Source organism: Solanum dulcamara, chromosome 5 (genome assembly GCF_947179165.1).
Source record: "Solanum dulcamara chromosome 5, daSolDulc1.2, whole genome shotgun sequence".
In the NCBI taxonomy this organism is placed as follows: Eukaryota; Viridiplantae; Streptophyta; class Magnoliopsida; order Solanales; family Solanaceae; genus Solanum; species Solanum dulcamara.
In genome coordinates, this window is record NC_077241.1 from 70,707,402 (window position 1) to 70,721,523 (window position 14,122).

At 35.2% G+C, this 14,122-nt stretch overlaps 1 protein-coding gene across 3 annotated transcripts; it reads left to right on the top strand.

Annotated features, from left to right (window-relative positions):
• LOC129889564 (WAT1-related protein At4g19185-like) lies at positions 1-11,855 on the top strand. Of its 3 annotated transcripts, XM_055964923.1 has the most exons (7): positions 1-494; positions 2,546-2,608; positions 2,730-2,846; positions 6,970-7,255; positions 10,051-10,206; positions 11,063-11,214; positions 11,530-11,855. In XM_055964923.1, the coding sequence occupies exons 1-7, from the start codon at positions 253-255 to the stop codon at positions 11,711-11,713; spliced, it is 1,200 nt and encodes a 399-aa protein (XP_055820898.1). In that variant the 5' UTR covers positions 1-252; the 3' UTR covers positions 11,714-11,855. The 3 variants fall into 3 exon arrangements, with proteins under 3 accessions (XP_055820898.1, XP_055820899.1, XP_055820900.1); XM_055964924.1 differs by lacking the exon at positions 2,730-2,846; XM_055964925.1 differs by lacking the exons at positions 2,546-2,608; positions 2,730-2,846.
• Positions 11,856-14,122: the final 2,267 nt, after the last annotated feature.

The following is a 14,122-nucleotide window of genomic DNA, read 5'->3' on the forward strand; positions in this document are numbered from 1 at the left end:
TCAGAGAAGGAAAAGACAAATACATTTTCGTATGTGGGAAAGCTTAAAACCTCAAATTCGTTGAAACATTTTCCAATTTTTTTTTGTCCAAAATCTTCCTCAATGTTTTGTGCAGAAACTCGGTAGAAGAAGATGAGGTTCATACAAAAAGTCCACTCCTTTTGTCCGATTCTTGAATTCTTTAGTTTTTAAAATCAAGATTCACCCTTACCATCATCAGCTACCCATTATTAAACATGGTGGACTGTATATATGAGGGGGTGGGTGGGGGTTGGAGTGGATGAAGTGAACAAAATGGCAACAGCTGCAGTAGGAAATGGTGGTGAGATATGGAAAGCCCATGCTGCACTGGCTTTGGTACAGCTTGTCTATGGTGGTTACCATGTGATTACCAAGGTGGCTCTCAATGTGGGCATGAATGAAATTGTCTTCTGTTTGTATAGAGATCTTCTTGCTATATCCATTCTTGCCCCAATTGCCTATTTCCGTGAAAAGTTAGTTCTTTTATCTCTTTACCTATATTCCCCTTCTTTATGTTTCTATTAAATCTGCAATCCAACTAGTGTAGTCTTGGTCTCTCTATCTGTGCAGAACAAAAAAGAAAGAGATTTAGTTACATTCAGCCACTCTGTGGATAGACAATTGAATTGATGTTAGAAATTGAGCCTTGTGAGCTCAATTGAGATGAATCTTGCAAAGCACAAAATTTAGAAGAAGATATTTTTTCAATGGAATACTTCACTGCTACATTGATGGGTCCTATATAGCCAAGGATATAACCGACTTAAAAATGAGTGGGATAAAAGACTAATCTTCTCTTCTAGTCTAACTGCACTAACTTTCCCTTCTAACTGATCTTTTTTTGAGAAGGTAACATTTTTTGTATAACTATTTTCTGCATAAAAACTACAGCTGCCCATACTTACAAGGGAATATAGGAAGATATACTAAGCTATAACCTACTTACTGTAACGCCCTGCAACTTCTAAACAAAGATGCTAACCATCTTTCGTATGCATATAGGCCCGAACCCGATGACTTCTAAGTTGTGCATATATGTTAAGGTACTTCCCTAAATATTTGAAGGGTATTGGATGTGGTTTAGGGTCATAAGGTACCTCAAACACCAAGCTAAGTTCAAAGTATTTCTATCGACCAAGTTTTCGCATGAGTTCATATAGGGTCAGCTTCAAACGACCATATCTCTTAGCATATAAAGAGTTAAGTGACTCATGACCTATCAAATTAAAGGTCTATGAGTCTTCTTTCCAACGCCACCAAGTTTGCATCATTTGGAGTTCGGAGCAGAAAGTTATGATTGTTTTACTGGGATATGTCTGAACAGGACAATTCGGCGATCTCACCTATCAATTCAGCGACTTGCAGAATTGCATTGCCGAATGGGACCGAAAACCTTCAGACTCTATAATTTTTGGCATAATTTTTGGCAATCTTAAGCCCCCTTTGGGCAATCCGCCGAATAGCTCCACGATGAGACCTCCAGAGTGCCGATTTGGCCGACGGGATTTATTAAAAGGTCATTTTCTTTGATTTTTATGGTCTTCTTACGTTCCCAGAAGGGTATTCTTGACCTTTTACCCTCAATTAACTTCCCTAAGTCCATCTTATAACCTAATAACATCCTTATACATATAGAAACTCTCAAAATCCCTAATTCTCCTTCTCCCAAAGATCAAGAACTTTAAGAAAGGGATTTCTCCAATTTCGCAAGATCTAAAGGCTCCATATTAAAGACATAGATCATCTAATCTTGTGCTGCAAGGTAGGATCTCTCTTATGTGGGAGATTTTGAAATGTTTCGGATTACAGTGGATGCTACTAGGCATAGTGAAAAAGGCATTATTCAACAAGTCCTTTATAGGGAGGAGAAGACGGAGGGAGGGTGATGTGGCTCCATTAGGACTAATATGGATCATGTTCAAGGAAAGAAATATGAGAGCCTTCGAGGGTATAGGAAATGATCTTGTATATTACAGGAATAACCTATTATTCCCTAATTCCTAGTATCTTTTTGGTGCTGCTGTGAAGTTTTAGTTTGTATAAAAGGCTTGGCGGTTCTTTTTAACTGGAAAGCCTAAAACATCATGGAATAAAAGACTTTGTGACTTTTGTGCAAAATCATATTCTTTTGTAGATTCTCTACCCTTTTATTTTTTGATGAAGTTGTAGAATTTGTACCTTTTGATATACTGCTTGTATACTGGAGACTTTTCTATTGTTAATAAACTTATTTTACCTTATAAAAGGAGTAGGTTAGTCTTGATCAAATGAAGCCACTTCATGCTGCAATGAAACTATTTTGTGTGTATTAGAGAGTTGTGGATTGCCCCTTGTAAGTTCCACTCAAAATTGTGCCAATATTGCATCTCGAAGATTTGTGGTAAGAGCTAGTTTTTTTTTGGGGGGTATACAGAATAGATTTTTGTTAAAAAATTGTCAGTCAACCTTGGTTAAAGTAGCTATTGTTAGTATTTTTTGCGCTTCTATACCATTTAAACCCTATATACAATTTCTTTATGTATAGGAGGTTGAGGCTTCCTCTGAATAAACGGCTTCTACTGTCATTCTTCATTTTAGGATTAACTGGGTAAGTTTCGATGTCCGAAGCATTTATATTTGGATTTGTTTTGTTAATTTCCTTAGTTTTGTTATACTTGATAAAAGCCTATTCCTGAAAGTTCATTTTCTCTGTCTTGGTACTGTGACAGTATTTTCGGTAACCAACTGTTGTTCCTTGTTGGTCTTGGCTACACAAATCCGACTTATGCTGCTGCTTTGCAACCTGCAATACCAGTCTTTACTTTCATACTTGCTGTACTTATGGGGTCAGTAAGGATTCAACCGCTTCATCTCTCGATTTTGTATCTGTCTCAATCACTCCCATTTTTTGCATGTCCTGGGTGTTGAGTAAATCTTGTGTTGCTTAACTTTGTGGCTGTATAAAATCATAGTTCTATCAAGTGTCAAATGTTGTATTCTTAATACCAAAATTGTTTTGTGCTTTAAATTGGAACAATCATAAGTACTTTATTTTGTGTATAGAATGAGAATAATTACTATCAATTGTATAATCTATATCCTCCAAATTGATACAATATAACCCGAGATAAATCTCATTGACTATCTTGGAGTATTGGACCTTCTTATGAACTAAATTGCAGAAACACTTCTAGTGTGGGGATAAAAAATGACATGATAAAGATGAGACAGATAAAAGAGGGATTAATTGAATTCCAGAAAAAATTGCTAACTGATATTGTTTCAATTTACGCACCTCTCTTTTGAGAAATGAAATTACATTTCAAATCCCAAATGACCTTCCATCTAGATTAACGACCAACTAACTATAAAATCCCCCCTCCCCTCCTGACGGCACCTAGGGATGGCAAGTGCAGAGTAGGGGTGGTAGGGCAGGGGAGCACTTAAGCGAGGTAAGGAAGGGCTGGGCGAGGTAAAACTTAATGGGACAGAGTAGGATAGTGGGTTGGTCAGATGATCTAAGGAAATGATTCTTTTTTAGAAGGAAAAAAAGGTTTTGCATTGCTAAGTGGGCTAGTCCATTTTTCATCCCAACTACACTTTTGAGTTCCCAAAATTTTGTCATCTTAACCTTCCTTCTAGACCCTTTTTATTTTATTGTCATCCTCTCACATGGCGTTCATAAAGGGTAGGCAAATAGTAGATGCTTCATTGATTGCTAACGAATGTGTTGACTCAGACTAATGCAGAAGAAAATAGACATTATATGTCAGTTGGGCATGGAAAAAGCTTCTGACAGTGTCCACCAAGAGTTTCTTATCAGCATGTTGAGGTTAATTGGTTTTGTTGAGAAATGGATAACATGTATATCTTTATGTACCTCTACAATTAAGTTATCTATTATTATCAATGGGGCTTCTAAAGGTTTTTCATGGCCAAAAGAGGGTTAAGCAAGGAGATCCACTCTCCCCTTTTTTACTCACACTCTTTATGGAAGGTTTATTTAGTGATAACATAACAACAGGGTTGGATAAATATGGCTTCAGTCCCAGTGTTAGGGAGCAAGGCCCTCCACATTATACACCTTTGTGCTGATGGCTCTCTGATCTTCTTTGAACCAGAGAAGAGCAAATGCTGCAATTAAGAATGCTCTTACTGTTCTTCAAAGCTGTTTCGGCTTTGCATATCAATCTTTCTAAGAATGTTATTCATCCTGTTAATTAGGTATCTAATGTTTTGGAGGTGGTAGACATAATGGGCTGTAGTGTCGGGTCCTTTCCTGCCAAGTACTTGGGACTATCTCTTAGCAGTAAAGCAAAAGCCTTATCTATATGGAATGAAGTTTGGATAAGTGTGAGAAAAAGCTCTCAAGTTGGAAGAGAAATTACCTCTCATTGGGAGGTAGGCTGGTATCGATGACTGTGTGATTTGTTCCCTTTCTACTTATACCATCACTATAAGTCTATTTCCTTTACCTGCATCAGTGACCATGAAGTTGGACAAGACTCAAAGAGACTTTATTTGGCAAGGAAATAGAGAACAAAAATCCTTCAACCTGGTAAAAGTGGGTAATAGTGTCCTTGGATAGGAAGATAGGGGGTCTTGGTGTCAAAAACTTGAAGCTCCACAACACTAGTTTGTTGCAAAAGTGGCTTTGAAAATTCAGTCAAGAGAAAGAGGTATTGTGGTGAGTAATAATTGCTGCAAAATATTACCTTCTCAAGTCCTGGACTACCAAATTCCACAGTTCCAGAGCTTTCATGGCATTTGAAATATATTAGGGTCCTTTGTGATTCTTTTTTCTTTTCTTTTTTTCAACTGCTGCACGTCAAGTGGGAAATGACGGAAAAATTAAGCTCTGGATGGAAGTTCAGACAGGGCAATCCACAAGGTGCAACACGGCAACACCGAGTCCTTTTCTCTATGGCACAAAATCAGGAGGTTATTGTTAGTAATTATTGGTCAGAGAATGGTTGGAATCTCAGCTTCAGGCATATTCTAAATGATTGGAAAGTCGATAGTGTTTCCTCTCTTTTGTTACTACTGCAGAACCTCATCCCTGTGCACTCCAAGTCTGATTCCTTATTATTGAAAAGAGATGCAACAAGGAGATTCCAGGTTAAATTCTGCTATTAACACTGTAGTACTCTTGCACACATTCTGAGTCTCTCTTAGTGGCCATGGAGATGCATCTGGAAGAACAGAGCACCTTTGAAGGTGGATTGCTTTATATGGCTGGTGGCATTTGGTCCTTGTCTAATTTCTGAGAATCTTCAAAGAAGATGGCTTTCTTCCTGTAGTAGGTGCATGTTGTATGAGACAAAATGACTATGTTAATCACCTCTTCATCCATTGTGTCTTTATCTAATAAATTTGGCATTTCATTCTCAATAAAGTGCGGTCACTTGGATGATGCCTAAGACTAGTAAAGATCTTTTGCAAATGTGGTATATGAAAGGTCTAGAAAAGGACAAATTTACATCTTGGAACTTCAATAGTGTCAGTCGTACGGTGGATCATCTCTGTAAAGATATGATCTTGGGCTTAACTTAACCTCAAAAGCTAGCTCGGGGGGGGGGGGGATTGCTCAAGTTCATATAAGCAAACTACCTGACCATTTCCCAACCAATGTGGGACTTTAACCCACTTTAATACTCCCCCTTCACACCAAGGCCCAATTGGAGCGTGAACCAGGAGTCCAAATGAAAATGGACCTAATTCTGATACTATTTGGATCTTAAGCCTAACCCAATCCCAAAAGCTAGCTCATGAGGGGATGATTGCCTAAGTCCATATAAGCAAACTATCCGTCCATCCCAAACCGATATGGGACTTTAACCCACTCTACCCTCCCCCTCCTCCTCTTCACACTCGGGCCCAACTGGAGCGTGGATTGGGAGCCCAAACGGGAATGAACATAACTTTGATACCAATTAAAGAAATGGATATTAGGTCTAATTCAACCCCAAGAGCTAGGCCTAAGATTCATTTCCTAACAATCTGGAAAGAAAGGAATGCTAGAATTCTGAAAGCCAAAAAGAATCAGTCATTAGCATTAACTATATATGCATCTCTTTAAAGTTTTTTGGGGTGTAACATAGGATTTGTAAATGACACAGAAGCCATGATAGATTCTTTGGGCTCATTGCACTTTTTGTGATGTAGTAGCTTCCTGTAATTATTTGCAGCACTTCGCTGCACATTAATAGAATTATCTTTTACCGATCAAAAAGAATGTTGCGGTTGATGTTTTAAAGTAAAAGCAGATGCTTTGCTATTATAAATTTTGAGCTTTATAGGAATCTACTTGGCAAAAAAATAAAAAAGAAGAAGAATTGGTTTCTAAATGTCTAGATTAATTGAATTATTTTCATTTTTCCAAAAGCTATAGTTATTCCCTGTAACTGGGGAATGCTTAAATGGATCTCAAAAGGGTAAACTTATCAGGAAATTGGTTTATGTGGTGCTGTTTTGGAAACATATGAGGTGAAAGGCTGTTTCTGTTTGCCCCCCAAAAAAAAAACCAAAACCTAAGTGCTCCTTTATTTATTTTAATAGTGTTCCATTCAAACTGTAATTTTATGATCAATGATAGAGCACAGGGTGTTGTTCAATTGTCAAGGTAACACCTGAAGTGGATCACAGAGAATATGGTGCTATTGCAGAATAGTATAGTGATGGGCATCTATGATGTGGAGAAACTTTCATGCCTTAATTTAGTTGAGATGCAGGCGGGTGCCCCTTGGGGATCTCTTGGTATAAAAAAAATGGAAATGCAAGGGATATGCTTTTGAATAAAGTATTCACTGTGAAATAGTTCAATTTCCCTGCTTTTTAAGTCATCAAAGTCATCCGTCATTACCGGAAGGAACATGAGCTAGTCCATTGTGCATTTCTAGAATTGTCACATAACTTATTCGTCGCAGTTGTTGACCTGCTCAACATCATTCATATGTGTTATTTATGCAGTACAGAAACCGCGAAGCTTTTTACTGTGGAAGGTCAAGCAAAGGTCGGAGGTACCATTGTTTGTGTTTCTGGGGCGATTTTAATGGCTGTATTCCGTGGTACAGTTGTGTTTGGAGACGGCACATCAGACTTCACAGAGCAAATTGAGATAAGTGCTAAGGGTCAACCAGAGCCTGCTGGATGGCTAATGTCTAGTTTTCTGGAGTTGGGATTTGATAATTGGCACCTTGGCGTCTTATGCTTAATAGGAAACTGTATGTGCATGGCAGCATACTTTTCTCTTCAGGTAACTAGATAGTCATTTCAATTGTTAATTCAGAATGACTTGATTGGAATAAATAGCAGACCGTTCTCAATGATGAAACTGAAAGGCTATGAACATATATAAATTACATATGTATCTAGTCATCCCTTAAAAAGTTTGTCCCTGATCTTCCTTGTAAATTGGACCTTTAACGATGGACCTCCTTCTCTAATAATATGCCCTTGAAGGTAATTTTGGCATGCTTTGGGTGAGTGGACTGTAATGCGCTAGCATTTGCAGGGAGGCCTTTGAAATTGGTATTGAGTGAATTTATACTACTGATTAAAACCTGATAAAAAAGTTTAATGTACTAACAATCTTTGAAAAGAAAAATATTGCTTTTGTAAAATGCAAATGTAACTTACGTTGTCAAAAATATTAAATGTAACTTAGTTATGTCTAATACCCCTTCCATCATTTTCTTTCTTTTGTTCTTGTCTAGAGATTTAATTTTCGCTCTCACTGGTTCTTAGGAAAGGCTGGTAATGGTTTGTTGATTCATCTTGATTGTTAACTGGTTTGCTTTTGTACAATCTCAACTAGGGGTGTTCACGATTTGGATAAAAACCAAACCAAATCGATTAAATAAACCAATTTTATTTGGGTTTGGTTTGGTTTTCATTTTTAAAAACAGATAATATTTGGTTTGGTTTTGATTTTGTTCCAAAAAAACCAAGAAATTACCGAACCAAACCGACAAATTATATAATATATATATATATATATATATGTATATATATATATATGTATATATATATATATATGTATATGTATATATATATATATGTTATTTTATATGAACAATTTTAGACATCTTATATATATTTTCATCAAAATTTATTTATGAAAGCTTAAACGCCCGAGAGGGGAGCATTTATCTTGTTGGTTTCATGTATATGGGCGCCACTGACATTTCTTGGTGGGATTGGAAATGTCATTGCCCTTTCTTGTCTTGGCCAAAAGTGGTAAATTTTGGAGCTTTATTCACAATAAATTCAGTGATTGAAAGTTTTGTAATGCTAGTTGTTCTAGCTATTTTTCTTTTTGAATGAATTGTTGTCTTTTTTTATCCTTTTTGAATGAATCGTTTCTTTTATTTTCGTATATGATTAATAACCAAACCAAACCAAGCCGACACCGATAACAACCAAACCTATAAAAGTATATTTTAATTGGTTTGGTTTAGTTTTAATTATTTAAAAACCAATTAAACTGGTTTGGTTTGGTTTTGACCAATAACCGATCCAAACCGACCCGTGAACACCCCTAATCTCAACTGTAGTCTAGTGGGTTTCTTTCTTTCTTTTTCTATTTTCTTCTTTTGTTGGGGGTGGAGATGAAGAAGAGGTTGCTTAAATTTGAATTGCCTTTTAGTATCACTGTTTGCTTACAGGAACAACTCTTATGTCCTAAAATGAAAATGAAATCTCTACATCTCGATGGTCTTTCAATACGAAGTAAATAGTAGAATAGCACACTTAGGCAGGATTTATAGTCTAGACCAACAGGGGGAAAACTCGTTAACTTGTTCATACTTTTATATAGTGTACAGACAATATATAATTGTTCCAAGAGGCTCGCTGTTTTAGATTCAGTTCAGAGCAGAAGTTGCAACCACTACACAGAAATGATTCGTTATCTCGTGGAGTGAGTTATGGGTAAACACTAAACAGAACAGAAGGATGCTGATTTGGGGTCTTTTACATAGCTAGTCAGAACTTTCTTTCCAAAGTCTTCAGATATTCTAGTTCTTGAACGGAAATAGTTAGATAGCTGTACTAGTTCGACTGCAAGTTGTCTGCAGTTCACAAACAAACTTGTGAAGTGAACTGTCTGATTTTCCTTCCAACGAGGTTTGAATCTAGTAGTTTGATCAGTGTTTTAATTTTTGAAGACTGATATGATCTAGAATTTTCCTTTATCATTTTTTTTTCTTTTAGGACTGGTGATATTTCCTTCAAAAATATATGTAATACCCTTAGTTTAACTGTGTTATATTTGACTAAGATGGGCTTAAATGGGGCGACATGGACGATGGAGATTGTATAGCCCGACCCCAAGGTTCAGCAGTACATAGACTAAGCTTTAAACCTTATGGGATTTATTAGTGAACTTCACTCTTACCAACAAGTGTGTGTTAATAGGTGAAGTTTCCTGGCTATAGCTAGTGTGTGGAAATAATAATGCCCTTTACCTGACATGTTACCATTTCATAAAAATTTAAAATAATGTCCTATACTCTTTCCTTGTTAAAGGTGATCACATTCAGTTTCATGATATTTTCTCTCCTATTTGGTTTCTGCTCTTGTGAATTTTGATCTACCAATTGCCATTCCTCTGAAAGAAATCAATTTGCTCATCTTGCCACTTTTTGGACACCTTTTACTTAATCTTAGGCCTGATAAGATTATATAAATTAGTGATCATTTGATAATTGGTCAAGAAAGATTACATTAATGAACAATAGCTAGATACTAATTCCTGTCAACATAATCGATATATTAAAAAAACTGGTTTTGTGAAATAATCCATACCCAATAGTCCAAAAAACAGACATAATGATTATTTTTGCGAAATAATCTGTAGAAACAATTTGGTTTTGGTTGGTAGCTTGACCTTCAGACAGGATTTGTGCAAACAGTTTATTCTGAGATATCTGTGGCACTTCAGATCTTAGGCTAGCTTGAAGCATTGTCTGGAAAATCCTTGAGATTGTCAGTGTGTGTGTATTATTATGAAATGTATGCAGAGTTGAGTGAGTAAAGAAATTTTTGCAGGCTCCAGTTTTGAGAGAATACCCGGCAAGCGTATCATTGACAGCATATTCTTACCTTTTTGGCGTTCTACTAATGATGGGAACGTCATTCCTTATGACCAATGGATCAACAGACTGGTATTTGACACAATCTGAAGTTGGCGCTGTGTGCTATGCTGTAAGATTCTCTTAAGTCCCAATCTTACTTTTTCGCTGATGCGTGAAGTGAGATTTTATTTATCTTTATTCAAATCTCAAAATGATTTGTCTCACATAAAAAAGAAATCTGATACTATGATATACAAAAAATGTGATAGTAGGTATAATTTGCTGTTGAATCAACTATTGAATTGTGGTCGATCATGATTAAGTAATCCATGCTCTCTCGAACAACTTAACTATTTACCTGAGGTGGTCAAATAATTTAACATTGTATTAAAGTCTGACCGATCCCTATAACGCGGTCCTTCTTTTACAAGGGGAAATGGTTAAATTTGCTCTCAAACTATGCAAGATGATCCAGATTTGCCCCTGAACTTTGAAGAACAGGGTCAATGTTTTGAAGTGTGTGACCATCTCATCTAAAAGCTTGTTGAAGTGTGTGACCATCTCATTTAAAAGCTTAAGCTGTTAGAGGGAGCACACTTTTTATTATTTAATTGTATTCTCAACACTTCCGTGACATGCGGGCCTGATTTTTTTTCATGGGCCAAGAAGGTGGAAATTCTTTTTGATATGGGTGGCGGTGAGATTCGATCTCAACACGTCTGCCAGCTCTGATACCATGTCGAAGTGTGTGACCATAAGCTTTTAGATGAGATGGTCACACACTTCAACACAATGTTCTTCATACTTCCTTCCCCTAAGTTGCTATATCAATTTGCAATCATCAATGCATCATGTATTAAATTATCTTTTGAATGTTTCATAGTGGATTCTCATTCATCTGTCTCATATGGTAAGTATGTAGATGGACAAAGTTTTTAGTTGGAATCAAATGAAATAGTTTTGTCACAATGGTTAATGTCTTTCAGGGAATTGTTGCATCAGCGCTGAACTACGGACTTATGACATGGTCCAATAAGGTTCTTGGCCCTGCTTTAGTTGCTTTATACAATCCGCTTCAGCCTGCTGCATCAGTGATTTTGTCTAGTATTTTTCTTGGGAGCGCTATTTATCTGGGAAGGTTAGTGCTCTGATTTATTCTGAATGTAAATATCATACTCAGAAAAAATAATAATCCACATTTATATCCTTGTATTACCTTTTTATAATACTTGTTTTGGCACAATGAGGACCAAAACGGCATGAGGGTGATGTCAAGCTCCTTTGCTGGAAATTTTTCATGTTTCCTTTCTGATTTGCTTTCTTTTGGAGATTGATTCTTGCAAAACTATAAATATTCCACTTGCTGAGCACGTATGATCTTTTTTTTTTTTTACATTCCATTTTCTAGTTGTTAGCCTTTATGCTAAGACATCTCCACGCTTTGTGATTGCAGCATTTTGGGAGGACTTCTCATTATAGCTGGGCTTTATTTAGTAACTTGGGCATCTTACAGAGAGAAACAGGCATCCATGGGAACTATTACTCATGTTCCTCGGATGACGGATCCCCTAATCCCACATCAGATAGGATACATTTCCTCTATTCCTTCTTCCTCAATGCCAAAGACCAGTGATTAGATATTGCTACAGATATCATTTGCTTTTCCTTTTATTCATCTTCTTCATGATAATATGTATAGTTCACTGCTAAAAAGAATGATAAATATGTATTGCAGTTCTATCAAGTGTTTTTTAACTTCCCCAAAAGGGAACTTCCTGAACTTCCTGCAGAAACTTTCTTCTCATGTTCCAGTCTTGTTTCTCTGCCAATAGTTTTATTTCATTTACTAACTTTTACAAAAAGCACCAGATTCTACCAAAACATGTTTGATTTGCACAATTTTTTGTGGTGAATCAATGCAATACTCAGGCTGTACTTGAATATCTCCTATGGAATTAGGAAGTATAAAAGTTAACTTCCTCTAAAAGTGATTGTTGTTGTTCTACTGAAACTTTACAATCCCAAACCATTATAGTTTGTAGTCATCATTTATATTCCTTTCACAAGAGAATCTGAGTTAAACAAAACAAGTAAAATATATAGTTGCAATCTGTGATTGGCAGTTGCACAGTAACATAGATTCAAAATGGTCATTTCCCATCACTCGATTATAGAGAGTTGGGACTATCTCTGATAGCCCTTTTGATGTGATGATAAAAGGGTAAATTTCAGAAATATACAATAAAATAGTTTCATTTGCACCAAATATAGCCAAATTTTCATTTACATAAAAAATAGCTCAAAATTAGTGATAGATGTACGAACAACAAAACTTATTTTGAACAAAATGGCCATACAAAATAAAATCATCATTTAAAATTTATATTAATTATAATACCAAGTTATCAAGATTGAAATTTCAAACATAGCGATACTTCAAAAAGACATTTATCTATGAAACTGATAAACAGCCTTCTCAAAGGATTTATTTATGCTATAGCTCGTGGACTTCTTTTCAAATTTAGTTAAATGTTCCTATTGTTCAAAAATATCTTTCACTAAAACGATTAATTTTTTTTCGGATAACGTGTGAATCGCAATATTAATTTTTCTAATTATTTTTTGTATGATAGTTTTAATAAAATAATATAGATTGAACCGACTTAACGTACACCTCAAATTAATTTTCTTGCTAGTAATAGATTTATATTAAAAGTGATATCCATAATTAGGGGTGTACATGGATCGGGTTGGTTCGGATTTTTTACAAACCAAACCAAACCATTTGTGTCGGGTTATAAAATCTATAAACCAAACCAATAAAAGTCGGGTTTTTCGATATCAATTTTTCTCGGGTTTTTTCGAGTTTCTTTTATTTTTCATAATATCTAATAAAAAACATAGAGCAGTGCTTCTTAAAAAGAGTTCTAGTACAAAATATCAACATAAAAAATGGAGGCAGAACATTGTTTGAAGTTTTAACTTTATAATATAACTTTATAAGATGGGCTTTTCTTGTATATTATTTAGATGAGCTTCTCAAGTCCAAATCTAAATGTAAGAAAGAAAACAAAAATTATGAAATTTTTTTAAAAAATATTTATAAATTACATTTTAATAAATATTTTTATGTATAACATAATTTAAAAGTAGTATATCTATAATCGGATCGGTTTGGGTTCGGTTTGACTTTTTTTAGTTAAAACCAAACCAACCCTATAATGGTTGGGTTTTTTTTCCAAACACCAAACCAAGTCAAACCAAATCACTAGTCGGGTTTTTTTCTGGTTTGGTTCGATTTGTCGATTTGGTGCGGTTTATCGGTTTGCCCTGTACAGCTCTATCCATAATATTCAAATCTTTGAATTTGCCTCTAAAATAAGGATTGGGTTGTGAAGAAAAATGAAAGAAAAGAGAGATAAAAAGGAGATGAATAATAGGTCACTTGGTTCACCGAAAGAGCTACAATCAACACGCTACTAGGATATAATGAATATACAACTAAAAATATAAGGGCGGAAACATCATTACTTGTCATAAAAATATAATAAATGTCAATTTTTAAAAGTAATAAATAGGAAAAATAACAATTTAATTCCGGACATTTTGAGGGACACCAAGTGTTATTTTATAATATTTTAGGGTTTACTTTTAAACTTATCCCCAAACATAAGGAATTACTTTCAAACTTAACTCTAAATACGAGGAAGTAAGGACCATTGCTAAGTTGTGCCCTTAACAGGGCAGCGATACGAACGCTTTTTTGAAATCTTTTTATTTAAAGCACCCAGCCACCCTTCTCCAAGGGTTATTTATTTTGTTTTAATTTAATAAAAGTTTAAGAAATTACGATTTTTTAAATATTTTTTATGATTTTTAAATTAAAAATATGTAAAAAATAGTAAAATACTCTTTAATCTTAGAGTATTTAATATATTGGGCGAAAAGCTAGAATTTAAAAATTAATAAAAAAAAATAAAATTTGAAACACACTATAAAAGCTCCATCAAAAAATTTCCGCTGTTTGACTTTTACTTTGCCAATTT